The following is a 15163-nucleotide window of genomic DNA, read 5'->3' as shown; positions in this document are numbered from 1 at the left end:
GCGAGTTCAATGGACAGACTCCTATCGGGAGGCACCCAGATATCCCTCCCAGAAGAGCCCAGCTGTCATGCACAGGAAGGAAGGAAGCAGGCAGCAAATTCAGTAGGAGCAGGGCCTCCCAGCCCAATGACGTTTCGCTCTCCTCCAGAGGAGCTGGGTGAGAGCAAGTGCAAGTCACCAGCAAAGCCAGCAGAAGGTAAGTGCTCCAAGAACCCCTCCTCGAGGTGAGCATAAAGCAGGGAGCACCTTCTCTCTTTGGCTACATAACACAATACACACCAACAGCTGTAAGCAACCAAGTGGTTACACATAACAATATTTAAGCCAAAAGCAAGTGTTAGAAAATAAACCCATTTTGATGCAGTCACCACTGCACAGCTGAGCTCAGCGTGGCCTGTATATGGATGGAGAAGAAAAAAGGCCTCACGGCTGGAGGAAAACCTAGCTGAAAATAAGGAATATGTCTAAGAAAAAACACCCTGCTTTGACTGACCTCTGTAATACCCTACTCTTGTACTTATTTGTGGCACAACTGCCAGGCAAAGGGGCACAGAAGACCTCGGGCAGCCAGAGCAAGACTCGCCCTTTCCTCCATTCCCTGGCCACATTCAGGGCACAGAGACACAGCCCCTTCCTCGCCCGCAGGCTGTGTGCGAGGCAGTAGCTTGGACTGGCATGGGATGTTGGGGGGCAAGAGCAGGACCATGCCTTCTAGGGGGCAGCTCGCAGTTTGCAGCTCCATGTACAGCTGGGCAGCCGCAGGCAGGTCACAGATCCAGAAGAAGCCACAAATACGAGCAGTCTCATTTTCAGAGGTCAGATTTCTCACTAGCTGTGAACAATTGGAAAAGAACTCCAAAGAAACCCTGTGGAGAAGGTGTGTTACTTCTTCCATTAACAAAACAACTAAATAAGCTTGAAAATACATCTGCTTTGTATTGCCAGGGCTAAGCAGTATGCTTGCAGTTACAAACCCAAGCGCACAAATGTTGACGTAGTGGATGGACAAGCCTGAATTCTTGCAGAAATTGCATTTAGCCATCTGAAAAAAACCCTTCCTGTTAGCAGCACAGATCAGCAGTCAAATCATCTGCTCCCCATTTCCTGTGAAGGGCATCACAAGCCTTCCCTAATTCCCATCGCTGCCCTGCGTAGGGGCAGGCAGGAACTGGGGACTGCACCGTGCTGGCAGTAAGATGCAGTCACCCTAACGCAGGGAATCAGCCATTGTATTATACACAAAGAAAAAGACATTTTATTTTGTTTCAGCATGTTGATTATTTTATTATGCTGAAATACAATGCCCCCTTTCACCCAGAGAATAATTGACAAATACATTATTTCCCACTCCACTACCACAAAGCTGGAACGTGTTAAAATGTGCCTGACAGAAATCCTCTTTAGCCTCTATGGCGTGCTAGCTTTACTGTTGAATTTCAAGTGATTTACATGCACAATTACTTTAAGGGCAAATGGTAAGCAAAATGCTGTTTGTTTGCCCAGTAGCATATACCTTAAACACAGACACGAAGCAAAGCGATGTTGCCTTTGTGTCTATTTACTGAGCCTAGCATATTGAGAAGTGCATTGCAAATGTTCACAGCACAGATGCATGCTCTGTGATTCTCATTTGAAGATGTATCTAACCCAGAGGTTCATCATTCCCCACAAGAGGTTTTTTAGCTATTATATTAGTGGTGAATATTACAGATATCAAGATTATTGTTAGAAAAAAAGTGTATTGGTGAAAAGATTAAGCCCAAACCCCCGAAGTGAAACCAAAAAAAATTAAAAGCAATTTTTTGCTGCCTTACACTGATGCAGACAAAATGGCATACTTCTGCAGATTACTAGAGATCTCCAGTAATCTGGCAGAAAGGTTTCAGTAGGATGATGCATCTTTATGTACTTTTTTTTTGTGCAAGAGAACTAATAAGAGTTGTCAGAGCCCTGAAGCCTGAATGTATTTTTCTGAACACCAGCAGCATTTTGTGGTATACCTCGATGATGGGACTGGAATGAGATTCTCCCCTGTGTCATACCTAATTTACAAAGGCTGAATAAACATAGCCTTCAGACTACGGAGTCAAAATACCAGCAGAGGCAGAAATGAATTATAACCAACCAGACCTTAATGCACAGGTGTTTCCTCTGCCATACCATGCGGGTCTTGCTAATCCACTACCAGGACACGCAGTTTTTTCCACTGGCCTGAATCAGGCTGTGGAGGATTCAGCCCTGAGTGGCACGAGCAGAAAAGCACATGCAGTGCGCTCCCACATGACCTGCTGCAGCTTGTGGAAATCATTGTGTGTACCGGAGCATGAAGATGGAGTGAAATGTTTTCTGTCAGCATCGCTGCTGCTCAGCTTTAACACACGTAAGACATGGACAGCAATGCCTGACCAGAGGCATCAGCAACGTCACAAATGTTATCAAGCTACATTAAAGACAAAAAATTAAAAAAAGGTATGTGCACTGCGGTTTTAAGCTGATACTCCCAGTTTCAGTTGAAAGTTCTGAATATTTCTGCATCCACCACCTCTGCTGATACTAGAGAGCACACTTACTCGTATGCTGTGTTGTTATAGGCATGTCATTTCCCTCAAGGTTTTATTGGCAAGTAGGTTGCTAAATGCTTTAAGACTGCTGGCAAGTACAGAGAAGAAATGGAAATAACTCATCAGGTTGAAACAGAAGACGTATGTATGTTTGCTCAGGCCTTCAGCACCTACCACATACAACAGTTCTCATAGATAGAGGAGAAGAACAACAAAACGAAGCCTTGACCTGTTGCCAGTCCCAATACCACTGCATTCAAACTGACCATCAGGAAACACCGCGTCCACCTGAATCCCTGCTGTGCTGCCACAGGACTAGAGCAGAGAACCCCCCCCCCTTTCCCCTGCAGTGAACAGCTTCTTACCTGTGGAGTCAAATATTATGGGCTGGCAATTCCTGTTTGAGTTCCAGTTGCATCTGAGCACCTGGCCTCCTTCTACAACGTTGTGCTGGGTGGTGTTCGCCTTCGGAGCTCCCACCAGAAGAAATATCCTGCAGTAAAAAGAGGAAATAAAAGTTCCAAAACTTAAGGCAGGACATTGCTACTTTATAACACTTAAAGAGTTAATGAAGCAAAGGTCTTATCCATTCAAATCTAAGCCTGCCTAAAACTACTTTGAGTTTCACAGCAATTCTTACTGAGTTTCAAGTCCTGCCTGGCTCCCTCTTTTCTGCGAACAAAAGCAGGCAAAAAAATGATAATGAGTGAATTAAAATATTCTGACCTGCTTAGAATGAAGTTTAAAATGAGATAAATGCCTTTTATTTTCTTCTTTTTCCCTTTCAAAAACATACGCTTATGCTTCAGAATAGGAAGTCGTGTATTGCTGTAATTTACAAAAGTCATTGTCTGACATCATTTCTAGTTCAGTTTGTATGTAAGAGTAATTCATGGAAGTCAGACAAAAATATTCAGTGATATATACACAACACAGCAGTGCTTCTGAGCTCAGGAAGTATTAAGTGGTGAGTCAGCCTCCCATTAGCAAACACTCCTCTAAAAGCAATCACCAAGCACCCAAGTTACTGCCAACCACAGGTTTGCCCATTAATGAATCTTTACTGAAATTCCTTACACAGTCATTGTTTTTTTTATATGGCTGTGTCATTTTATAAATCTCTGCTTAAATAAATAACTTAAGTGCATTCTGAGCGGGAACTGCTAAGAGATTAGGCTTTTGCAGGTGGTAAAATTCAGAAGTTGCCAAATTCAGAAACAGACCAACTACAAAGCCAGACCAAAGAGGGCTGTTAACATCTTCCAGGAACTCCGACAGCTGAGACACGCTTGACTGATCAGCACTTTCCTTAGGAAGTCGATTTGAGATATAGGCAAAGAAGAAGTAAAGATCTAAAACTAAAATACTTCCTCTTAACAAAATCTGCTCCGCTGTTTCCATTTAGACTGTTTAGGACAGAACACAGCTTGTGAAAGCAAGTCTTATCAGCCCATTTCAGATAGCACAGTTAGTTGGTTTTGAAATTGCCTTAGCTGAACAAGCTGGTTGGAGACAACATTTACATGTAGACTGACCCAGGCTTAGCCAACTTGTTCTGGTTGTGATGGGCATCCTCCAGACTTCAGCACAGAGCTATGTTTTTTTCTTCTTAGCATGTAAATACCACATACAAACATGCAGTGCCTTACCAAAGCTCAACTCGTAAGAACGCCAACATACAAGATTAGTTTTCAACTGCGTTTAATTTCTAGAACCTTAAAAATTTCCTGGTATGGACCCTGGTAGAAAAGCAAGTCTTTGGGGCAATCCATTTGTTTCCCCTAGCTGCCATTCACAGAATCTCTTAATTCCAAGAACATGAAATTGAAATGTTTTTAATGAACATGAAACCTTCTCTCTGGGCATAACAGAAATGCTTAAAAATAAACACCATAGTGCCAAGTAAAGAAACACATCAATTATTATAATTACTATCTATTAAACGGGTACTAGCTTGCCTCCCACTTCACCCGTAGCGCACTAGCTTTGACAAGACGACAGATGAAATATTTGCTTTTTAAAGGAAGTTATTGCTATTTTAACCTTTCTTTCTTAAGATAATCTTTGCACTGAGGACTACCAATGGAGGAATCATTATAGGACTTCAGAAAGGCTTAGTCACCTCTCTTCCCACAGCAAAACAAAATAATGCATTTTTATCATCACAGACAAACTGGGCAAATTTGATTGTTGGTTTTATAAATTGCCAGTGATATTACAAATTCCCTATCTAAATACAAAGAAGTCTCTAACCTACATACTTTGGGAAACACGGCAACAGAGGGAAGTTTGTTCCATCCATGGGACCACATCAGCTGCGCTCTGACGCTGCTCATCCCCTACCCGACACAACACGGCTCCCCAGCCTGCGCGCTGTGGACAGAAGCACGACGCGCTGCCGTGCCCGGCAGGTGAAGGCGCAGAGCTGTGCTTGTAGGCATGGGCTGGCACCTGGCGTGTGCCAACAGTCACGCATGGCCATGCGCTGACTAGAGACTGTCATGTGCAACTCTTCTGTGCATGAAAGGCCTTTTTAGCGTGCTTCTGAAGTCCCCTGCAGCCAATGTGCGCTGCGGCTGTGTCCTCCACCAGGGACCCTTGATGCGAGGGCTCCTGGCGCAGGCTTTCTTTCACACGGGACTCCCGAATGTTGTGTCCCACAGCTAGAAGCGTGCCGTGCCACTGCAGCCTGAGCCTTCCTGAGCCACTGCCTCGGCTGCGAGGCCGGGCATCCACGGGTGTTACCTGGACAGAGGGTGCTTTTTCTCTACTTTTTACCAATATCAAGTAAAGACAAGGCGATAAGTAAACTGTCACTGGAGCAACATACGAAGTTACTTCTTCTCCCTCACAGCCTAAAACCCGTTGGGCTCTAAAACCCCAAAACCAACCAAACGAGAACCCCAAAGCTGCTCCCTGCCGCTGCGGGCTCAGCAGCCACCCCGACAGCTACACGGGGAGCCCGGGCTGCGATTCCCGAGAGCCGGGGGGCGCAGAGCGGGGGGCGCAGCCTGCCCCGCCAGGGGGGAAGCCTGCCCCGGGAGGACGGCCGCCGGGGAGGCCGGGCAGAGGCCGGCCCGGAGCGAGGCCGGCCCGGAGGTCCTGGCTGGGTCGCTGCGGGACCCGGCGGGGCGGGGGAGCCGCGCACTTACGAGGAGGGGTCCGGGGCGAAGAAATCCACGGCGAAGCCGAAGTAGCTGCCCTGCGCGCCCGAGTAGACGGCCGGCCGCTCCGCGTCCAGGTTGAAGGCGGCGCTGCCGGCGGCCAGCGCGCAGCCCAGCAGCAGCAGTCGCGGCCCGGACCCGGACCCGGCCATGGCCCCGGGGCGCTCTCCCGCCACGGCTCGGCTCGCCTCGGCCCGGCTCGGCTCAGGCTCGGCCCGGCCCGGCCCCACGGCGGCGGCGGGAGAGGGGCGGGGCCGAGCGCCCAGTTCCCCTTCCTCCCGGCGGCGGGGAGGGGCCCGCACGGGGGCGGGGCCACGAATAGCCCCGCCCCGCCAACGCCCCGCCCCTCGGGGGACCCACGGGGGTCCATAGGGGGGTTATGGGGGGCTATGGGGGGGCTATGAGGGGGCTATGGGGGGGCTATGGGGGTTCGGCCCTGCTGGCCCCAACGGGGCTGGGTGCTGCCGCTCGGCACACAGGGTGGGTAATAAGGTCAAAGCCACCAGGAAATAGGATAAACTGAGAGAAAAAGGGTGTGTAAGGGAAAAGTTACCGATTTTATGGGAAGGAGAGGGAGCAGCAGGGGGGGATGGTTTTCACTGAAGGGGGGCCATGGTTTCTGCTTGATTCAGGTGTTGCTGCGTTACAAACATTATGTGACTTAACGCCTTCTCCCCACCTGGCTTAGTCATGCTGAAGCCCCGGCACACGGCTACCTCACTGTAACACAGCAAACAATACACGCTGCTCCCAAAACTTGGCCTTTTTTTTTTCTTTACCTTTGTTTTTCAGCAATCTCATGGACTACAAAGAAGAAAAAGGAACATTTCCATGGGCTCGTTCTCACAACATCCCTGCCTGCAGTAGCATCCAGCAGCTGGACAGATGCAGCATGAACACATCTCAGGGTTTGCACAGTGAGTGCTTGGTGCAGCCAGGAGGAGCCGCAGGTAACCCCGCGTTCCAGCCCCGGGCTCTCACCACCAAGCCAGACTGGAGAGTTCCTAAACCCAGACTTGATACTCGTGGCTAATTTTACTGACTTTGTTGGCTCTTCATAGGTAAAAATCATTGCCAACATAAGTTGTGTGCTTGGTGGCAAGCCTCTCACAGCCATTACACCACAGACCCGACCACAGCACAGCTTCCCATGGGCTAAAGAGTTCCCAAATGCACATGGTAACAAACCAAAGAAGTGAAGGATACTCTGTGTCAGTAGCTCAGGCAACAGGTGGGTTTGTTTCCCCTACTTGATCACATGCTTTGACATTACACAGGCAGTGAAGGATAGGCTACTGTTAAGGGTATTAGAGCTGCTCGGTAAATTTCAGCCTCCTAAGGGCTGCTGAATGAAGGGCCAGAGCCTGATTCCATGGTGCCATGCCAGCGGTGCTGACACATCCCTGGGGATACCGTCTTGGGACAGCTTCCTCTCAAGAGGACAGCTGCCTGCCAGCGGGGTCGGGAAGCAGCAGCCGCCCGCTATCAGCCTGGGAGCGGGGTCGGGGCCACATCCAGCCACCTCATCCCCTGCCCTGCCCCTACACACCACACACACGGGCTGGGGACTGCACTTCCACTCCAAGCCTATCTCACCCTACGCTAAGGAAAGCATTTCCTGCTGCAGGCCAGATGGGGCGAGTGATGCTGTTGTGTGCACTGAGTTACGATGTCTGACAGAATCGCAGACGGGAATGACAGCCCCACGTGGACTTCGTTATTAATTTAGAACAGGAACCACCCTTTCATTGAGGATGTGATTTTACTTGATAGCTTGTCTCATTTTCAGTGTGAGTAACACGAAGATAAACAACAGCTACTGGGATCGTATCACACAATGCAAGCACATGAATTATATGCATCTGTTTACTCTCCTGGTATCTCTAGTTTTTGATTTGCAGTCTACTAAAGATATTCAGTGGTGAAAATTAACCACTAAGAAATGGGCAGAAGAACAGAGGCAGCAAGCTGCTGATCATGTTAGTTAGCTTTTACATATGCAACAGTCTGTTAACACAGCTGAATAAATCTTTGCTGGATGCAAGACATTTTTGGAGGACAAGCACCTTTTTTAAAAATTATTCCTTAGTCTTTAGTCTGCAATATGGACAGAGTATACCAAATTTTTTTTCCTTTTCAGTGCTATCTTTCCACCTCATGACATTACAGTCACCAGCAAGAAATGGAAAAAGTCCTATAATTCAGTAGAAATTACCAATGTGCAAGCCACAAAGGTGGCTTAAAAGCCACCTTAAAAGGCTTGGCAAGATGTGACACCTCTCCTGGTCTTCCCCAAAAAATAATTTTGTGTCCAAGAAAGCCAACGGCCCTCAGTACAAGAAGGACATCAAGGCCCTGGAGTGTGTCCAGAGAAGAGCTACGAAGCTGGTGAAGGCCTGGAACGCAAGTCCTGTGAGGAGTGGCTGAGGGCACTGGGGGTGTTTGGTCTGGAGAAGAGGAGGCTCAGGGAAGACCTTATTGCTCTGTACAGCTACCTGAAAGGAAGCTGTGGGGAGCTGGGGGTCGGCCTCTTCTCACAGGTAACTAGTGAGAGGACTAGAGGGAATGGCCTGAAGTTGCACCAGGGGAGGTTTAGGTTGGAATTTAGGAGAAAATTCTCCTCAGAAAGAGCAGTCAGACATTGGAATGGGTTGCAAGAGGGGTGGTGGAGTCACCGTCCCTGGGGGCATTCAAGGAAAGGTTGGATGTGGTGCTTAGGGACAGGGTTTAGTGGGTGACATTGGTAGTATGGTGACTGTTGGACCAGATGATCTTGGAGGTCTTTTCCAACTGTAATGATTTTTTATTGATTTTATGTCCCGCACATAAGCGTTAAGCTTCACCCTCTTAGTCAATCCACTGCTTTACAGTAGGAGTAGTATTAATGTCTGGAGCACAGAAAGGATTACCACCAATTTGTTCCTAGATACCTCTATAAGGCACCCAGAAAAACCTTCAACCAGGGGAGAGTTTCTGCAAATGCTTTGCTTTTGTGCCATCCAGCTACTCCAACTCAGACTGGCTTAAATTTCCTCAAGAGAGCTTTAAGAAGTAACTCTGTTTCTAACCAAACAGCAGAAAGCAAGCCAAACTTGACAAAATGATGGACTGTCTTTGTTATTTCATTTTGGACATTTGGTGCCTTGGATTTCTGTTTTTATCTAATATTCACATGAACATTAGTTTTCTTGAAATGCCATGAAACCTGCCAAGCACAAAAGCACTGCAGGGTGAGGAGCACACCACCACCACTGCAGGATGTGTTGCAATCTGGAGTTGCTTCAGTCCCACCAGCAATGCACCAGATCAGCAAAACCTCACTCAGTGGTGACGCAAAAGCTGTACTTAGCCAGAGGCTTTAAGGAATATTTTTCTTTGGGCCAATGGGGGTATAACCATGTTTGTAAAAGCAGCATCTAGCTGGTGAATGACTCTCAGCAGAGAAGTTGAAATCTTCCAGATAGAAAGGAAGTGAGTCGTACCAGTTTTTTTTCTTCTCATGTGTTCAGCACTGATAACAGTATTACCTCAGCGTTAGTCAATGGCTCCTCCAAGCCCGTTGTGTTTCACAGAACGCTGGTTACTCACCAGGACCTTTTATATGGTGGGATTTCATACCACCAAATTCAGAGAGAGCTCTGCTTCATTTACAAAGGGATTAATATTTCTTTTGTCTGACAAAAATAAGCATTGTAAATAGCATCTCTTTTGCAGTTTTTGTTTTACAGAGCACTTCCGCAGATCCAACAAACTCAACTTACCCTGATGCTGCTCTCTAACACTCCCAAAGATTTGAATGTATTTTTAAACAGCATTTTTACTCTAGAGAAAAGGATCAACAGGAAGTACTGTAATAATGTACAAACTGGTAGGGAAAAATCCACCCTTCTGTACAATTTTCTTTATGCAAACTCAGTGAAAATGTCTTTATGATATCTGTGCATGTCTGAGACGTAGCAGGGACAAACCAAGTTAAATACAGCCCCCCAGCATTCAGGGATAGGAGCACAGGGAAAGCCAGGGACCTTCAGCATCAGTGCGGCACCTTCAGCTAAGCTACGTGGCAACGATGAGGCTCTCTCGCCTCTTCCACCGGGGTGGGTCCCAGCAACGCTTTCTAGAAGGGGACGAGGAGAATTTTCTCCTTGAGAGAGTTTAACAAAGTTGGCTTTTTACTTCTAGAGCAGAAAAAGAGAACAAAAAGAGAACAGACAAGCAGAAATATCGAAGTCGCAGGCTTTCTTTGCTCTATCATCCTGTGTGGAACATGCATATTACATATAGGGGATGTTTCTGCATTCCTGCTTCTCCTGCCCCTGTCAAAGGGGTGTAGTCGCATTGCATTTATGTAGCTCGCTGCATGATGAAGCTTGGCCTCCCTGTACTAGGTGCTGCCACCGAGACAGCTCCTGTATGGGCCGATGCCATTATCAGATTACAACTGCACTTCTCCTGCATCCCCCCTTCTGTTTTGATCCTGCGGAGCTGGTAAGTAAGCAGCAGGCACAAGAGTGCTAATATTACACTCATAAATAAACCGTAATCTCTACCATCTTTTCATCACGCTCTCCTCCATTTTTTTTGTAGCTGCTTTTTTCTTTCCAGAAAATGTGAATTGCACACTATATCTCACTAATTTTACTGTACTTCTTTACATTTACAAAATACAACTATCAGCCAGAAAAAAAAACCAAACCAAAACAAAGTATAGAACACATTACTAGAACCTACACTCAGTTTCTACTTAGAAAGTGACTATATCTGGCAGAAATACTTTTGAAACTGTCTTCTGCTAGGAGCACAGAGAAACAGAGCACTTCCCAGCAGCCCTGATCTGTAGGCGCAGAAGACAGGTCACTTTCTATTAAATTTCCATTTATGGAGAATTTCCAGAAGACAAGGCATTTTCTAGTTTTCTGACATTCTTGCCTGCCTCTGGTTACACAGACGTACCGGAGGTCACTGCTTCCTGTTACAGAGATATTGCCATTCCTGTCATTAGCGTACATAATCTTATATTTAGTAAAAGTGCGACAATTTATGTACAACTTTTTCTTCCTATTTCCTAGTTCTAGAGAATTTTTCACACATTATTTTTTGTCACACATTTTTGAAGTAATTTAATAAAGCTCTATCTCACAGAGTGGCCATTTTTGCTTCTGCATTAACTCTTCCAGAAACATAATGCCATATCTTGTCTTGAACCATCGGTCCTCTAGTGCTTCTGTACTTCACGGGCACTTCCACATTCTTGCCAAAGGATTTGGAACAAAACCAACTTTAAAACCTCTGAAGAATTCCTTAGTTAGCAATGAGGGAAAAAAAAATATCTTCAGACTTCTCAGTGCTTAGCAATGACTTCATGTTCTGCATGTGTTGAAGGAGTACATAGCAAAATATTAACATACAGAACAAATAGACTGAAAGGCAGCAGAGAAATTAGAGCTGAGTTTCTTTCTAGCTGATACGGAAAGGTGTATTATGACAGGGTAACACTTCAGAAATGCTCCAATTAAATCGTTTTTTTTCTGAATATTCTTTTACACTCAAATACAAAAGCACTAAAAGATAGCACTAAGATAAACTGATCAAGAAAAAGATATTTCCCTCTCTCTCAAAAAGAGTGTTAAGTGTTTGAACCCAGGCATGATAATGCAGCTCAACCATCAGCTCTAGCCTCTAGACTTCAGAAAATATTTTATCATCTTACACAATGCCTCAGAGCTCAAACTTCTTCCTCTTTCCTATCCACAGTGAACCCAAACAACAAAATCACCCTTCTCCCAAAGCAAACCAAGAACCCACGCTCAGCCTCACTCCAAAAACCATTGTACTTTGATCATCTATACCCAACAAATATTGTCCTGTCTGGAATTAATATTAAACCAAAGGATCTCATTGTTTACGAAACATACTGGCGACTATATTTCTGTTGAGTTAGAGGGAAAAAAGCATATCTAAGTAAAAGAATAAAGCTAAAAATAACAGATCAACACAGAATCAAGTGTCTAGGGATTTTAGCATTTATTTTTATTTTCTTTTAAGTTGCTACTGTTTGCTTTGAATACATTAACCTGCAATAGCCAGGATTTTGTTCCAATAGGCTCCTAGCTGGGTACTGCTGATGAAAGAATTTCTGGAATGGAAGTTTTCTTTCTGCTTCTATCACAAGAAGTCTGCCCGTTACGGCTGACAAGTTCTTAGTGATAGAATATGCAGAAACTTCTATGCTGTAAAGAATAAAGAGCACATTTAAAAGATTTTTCCTTTTTTTACCATGTATGGGTTCTTGTTTCACTTCTTCCTGCTTCCCATACGTGCAAAGAATGTGCATCCATCTATTTATAGCAAATATTCTGTCAAACTAACTTGATGTTTCCTGTGTGGAAGATGCTGGGGGACATAAAACGTAGAATTGCTATTTATGGAATCCAGACTTTCTGTATTGACAGCAAGAAGACTGAAGAGACCACCGTAGGGGTGATACTACTGGGTCAAAGCACAGTTTTCGACACCCACTAACTTCCTAGTCAAGAAAAAAGGTGACAAAAGTGAGGTAACCATGGCTAAATCAACTCCTTTCGACCCCTTATAGCTTATCCCCTCTCACCGCTTTGACTCATCTGACATGTTTACCAAGATCACATCTTTGCTGTGTCCCTTCTGACCCCTCTCTCTGCTCGTAAACCAAGCCCTGGAGCTGCCCCAGCAGAGCACACCGCTGGGCACTGCGGAGCCTCGGATGCCGCCTGCTCTAACACAGCCAGCTGGCTCGCACAGCAGTCCCACCAAGAGAGGTCAGTTAACAAAGCCTCTGGTGGAAGGAAGAGAAGACGCAAAAGAAGGTGATGAATAGGGCAGATTAAAAGTTTCCTGTCTAGAAACGTCACTATTATCTCATTTGTGCCTGAGACTTTAAGGAAGCATTAAGTTGAAACCATGGAACTGTAAGTGAATATGAAATCACCATTTAAAAAAAATTATTTTGTCTGCTGTTCCCTAACCATGACACTTAAAATACTTGAAACATTAAACATTTCCAGGATTAGTAGAAAACCGATAGAGTTTATGACAGACTTGTATTATCTTGTAGACGCTCAAGTACAGTAATGTCCTAGAGACATTCTTTACATGCAGCATCCAGAGCACAACAGCGACAGCCCCAGGGTCAGGACATAAACTAAGGAATTAAGCAGAAATGGAGATCAAACATGAACAGGACCAGAAGTCTCCTGGAACAGCAAACCTGTTACTTTTTATTAGGGGTCAGATTTTAGCTGGTTTTCTACAACTACAAAAAATGCTCTAAAAAGCTATCACACGCAGACAATACAGTTTCATTCCAACACAGGTCCAGTGATGTAGCATTGGTAGAACAGATTTCCCTCATGGCTTACGGTACAAAGATTATGATTTTGCCTTGTTAACTTTGTACTAGAACAATTTGCTCATCTTTGCCCTTCAGGAATGTTTTGCATCTTCCCGTGTGTTTTTATAGCAATTTAATTTCTAAAAGGCTAGTTGTAATACTTGGTTTTCCATTCTATCTTCCTTGAATTTAGGAGCTCATCTCATATTTTTAAGTCTGATTGAGTACACTTGCACGCCAACCTTTCTCAAGTGTATTACACTGCAGAAGAATTTTCAATCACAAATGTAAAATAAAGATTACTGAAGTCCCTTTCACTAAACACAAATGGAATGCTGGTACTTATGATCGAAAGAAGTGATTATTTTCACCATTCATTTCAATAGCGTGCTATGAAGGAACCCATTGTGTTCAAATATTAGGGCTATAACATCATAAATGAATAAAACATCTTGGCCTTACTGCTAACACCAGCAACACCCACTCTCTGTAAAAAGACAGAGCATCTATTGAAAGGCAAAAAACTAGAAGTGACGGAACTAAGCCAAGGTCACTTCTAAGTCTCTAATACCAGCATGCGGGAAAAGAGAAAGGTGATTTGCAGATATCACTACAAAAAGCACTTAATGGGATTATAGATACATAAAACACATCCGGTACATAACCAGGAGCAAAGACTATTTGCTTCATTAAGGATTTTGCTGATTAAGACCCATTCGTAGCAAAAACTTGAGCACAATAAAGAGGTAGAGTTTCTAATTGTTTAAAAAAATATATGTTGCTAGTTTGGAAACTCAGTAGGAATTTGTGTTCTTCAAAACTGAAATATACCAGAAACTGCCTTTTTTTTTTTTTTTTTTAATTAAATATCCACTTACTCTGCTTGGCATCAAGTCAAAGTAAAGCAAGACATAGGATATTGTTTCCGCCAAGCATTTTCCCCAAGAGAACTAACAACACAAGCTAATACGAGTCATGTTCCAAACAAGATGTAGAATGGAGCTGTTGGCATTCTAAGAGATGCTAAATATGTATAGAGATTCAAGGGGGAGAAGAGGGCACATACTGTAAAGAGAAAGCCACTGAGGGACACAAAGTACAACTGGGTTGAGGAAATGGTCTAGACAGACAAAGGAGACTATGTATGACTGCTGAGAAGTGTATGGGCTCGCCCTGTTCTTGTCTCTTTCTAGTCCACGTGCCTGCTTTTTGGAGCGATAAGCAGTCTCCCTATCTGATACAGTACCAATGCTGTTAACAGTTTCTTGCTATTCCTTTAGCCTTCCCAGGTCTCAGTTTTCCAGTGATCTTACTCTTATTGATGTTATTCAGGGGGTATTTCTCCTGAGATATTTAGGTGAATATATATATGAGATATATTTACATATGAGCAATTTCATTCTCTCAACTTAGGGCTTTAATAATTTCACTGTGAGGTAAACAAAGATCTAACCTTGTAAGATTTTTCCTTTAGTCAATCACCCCTAGAGTTTCAGCAAGTTATTCCAAAGCAACACATGGAACAACAAATACTGCTCATGAAGCTTCCAAGTATGGTTTTTGCAAGATAAGCAAGTATAAAAATATTTCAGTTTGCGTAGCTTATTATAGTTGGGTGATTTTTTTTTCTCCTTAAGGCACATAAACATTACGAAATAACTTGAAATCAGCATTCAAGATGTCTGATGTATACTTCCACACGCATTCTACGCATCTGACTAAAGAATTGCAAAAGTATTCATAAAATACACTAATTTGTATGTGCAAGTTCTTTCTATATAATCTATTTGTGAAATGAAAACAATCTAATATTTACAGTACTGAATCACCACAAAAAGTACCACTACTTCATCCAAAGTTTATCAATATTAACACCCCCCCTTCATAAAAAACAGTTGAGGAATGTCGTCCAGTAAGAAATATTAACATGAAATACCTCCTGCCCATGAAAGTAACTTTTTCTTCAACTCATGGATATTCAGTGTATTTAAATAGTATGGAAGGCCACTGTCCTAATGTTTAACACAATTGTGAAGACCTAAGATTTTTAGATCAGTGAAACAGATGAG

General features: G+C 44.2%; 2 protein-coding genes across 2 annotated transcripts in view; one reads left to right on the top strand and one right to left on the bottom strand.

The window, feature by feature from the left end:
- The window catches only part of ITGAV (integrin subunit alpha V), a 46808-nt gene extending 40739 nt beyond the window's left edge, over positions 1–6069 (bottom strand). Inside the window, exons 1-2 of the mRNA XM_083842879.1 lie at positions 5714–6069; positions 2927–3054 (exon numbers count right to left, since the gene is read on the bottom strand). Of these exons, the coding sequence (XP_083699005.1) occupies positions 2927–3054; positions 5714–5877 (292 nt within the window). The 5' untranslated portion in view covers positions 5878–6069. The remainder of the gene's footprint in view (positions 1–2926; positions 3055–5713) is intronic.
- Positions 6070–6104: 35 nt separating this feature from the next.
- Positions 6105–15037, top strand: LOC310901316 (uncharacterized protein; the record flags this gene model as incomplete). Its single annotated transcript, XM_083840636.1, has 4 exons — positions 6105–6205; positions 6518–6675; positions 10114–10213; positions 11480–15037. The coding sequence occupies 4 exons, from the start codon at positions 6105–6107 to the stop codon at positions 11562–11564; spliced, it is 444 nt and encodes a 147-aa protein (XP_083696762.1). The 3' UTR covers positions 11565–15037.
- Between the last annotated feature and the right edge of the window lie 126 nt (positions 15038–15163).

Source organism: Anser anser, assembly GCF_964211835.1.
Source record: "Anser anser genome assembly, chromosome: 6".
Classification (NCBI taxonomy): domain Eukaryota; kingdom Metazoa; phylum Chordata; class Aves; order Anseriformes; family Anatidae; genus Anser; species Anser anser.
The sequence above is the reverse complement of the archived record's forward strand: the minus strand, read 5'-3'. Positions and strand labels throughout refer to the sequence as shown.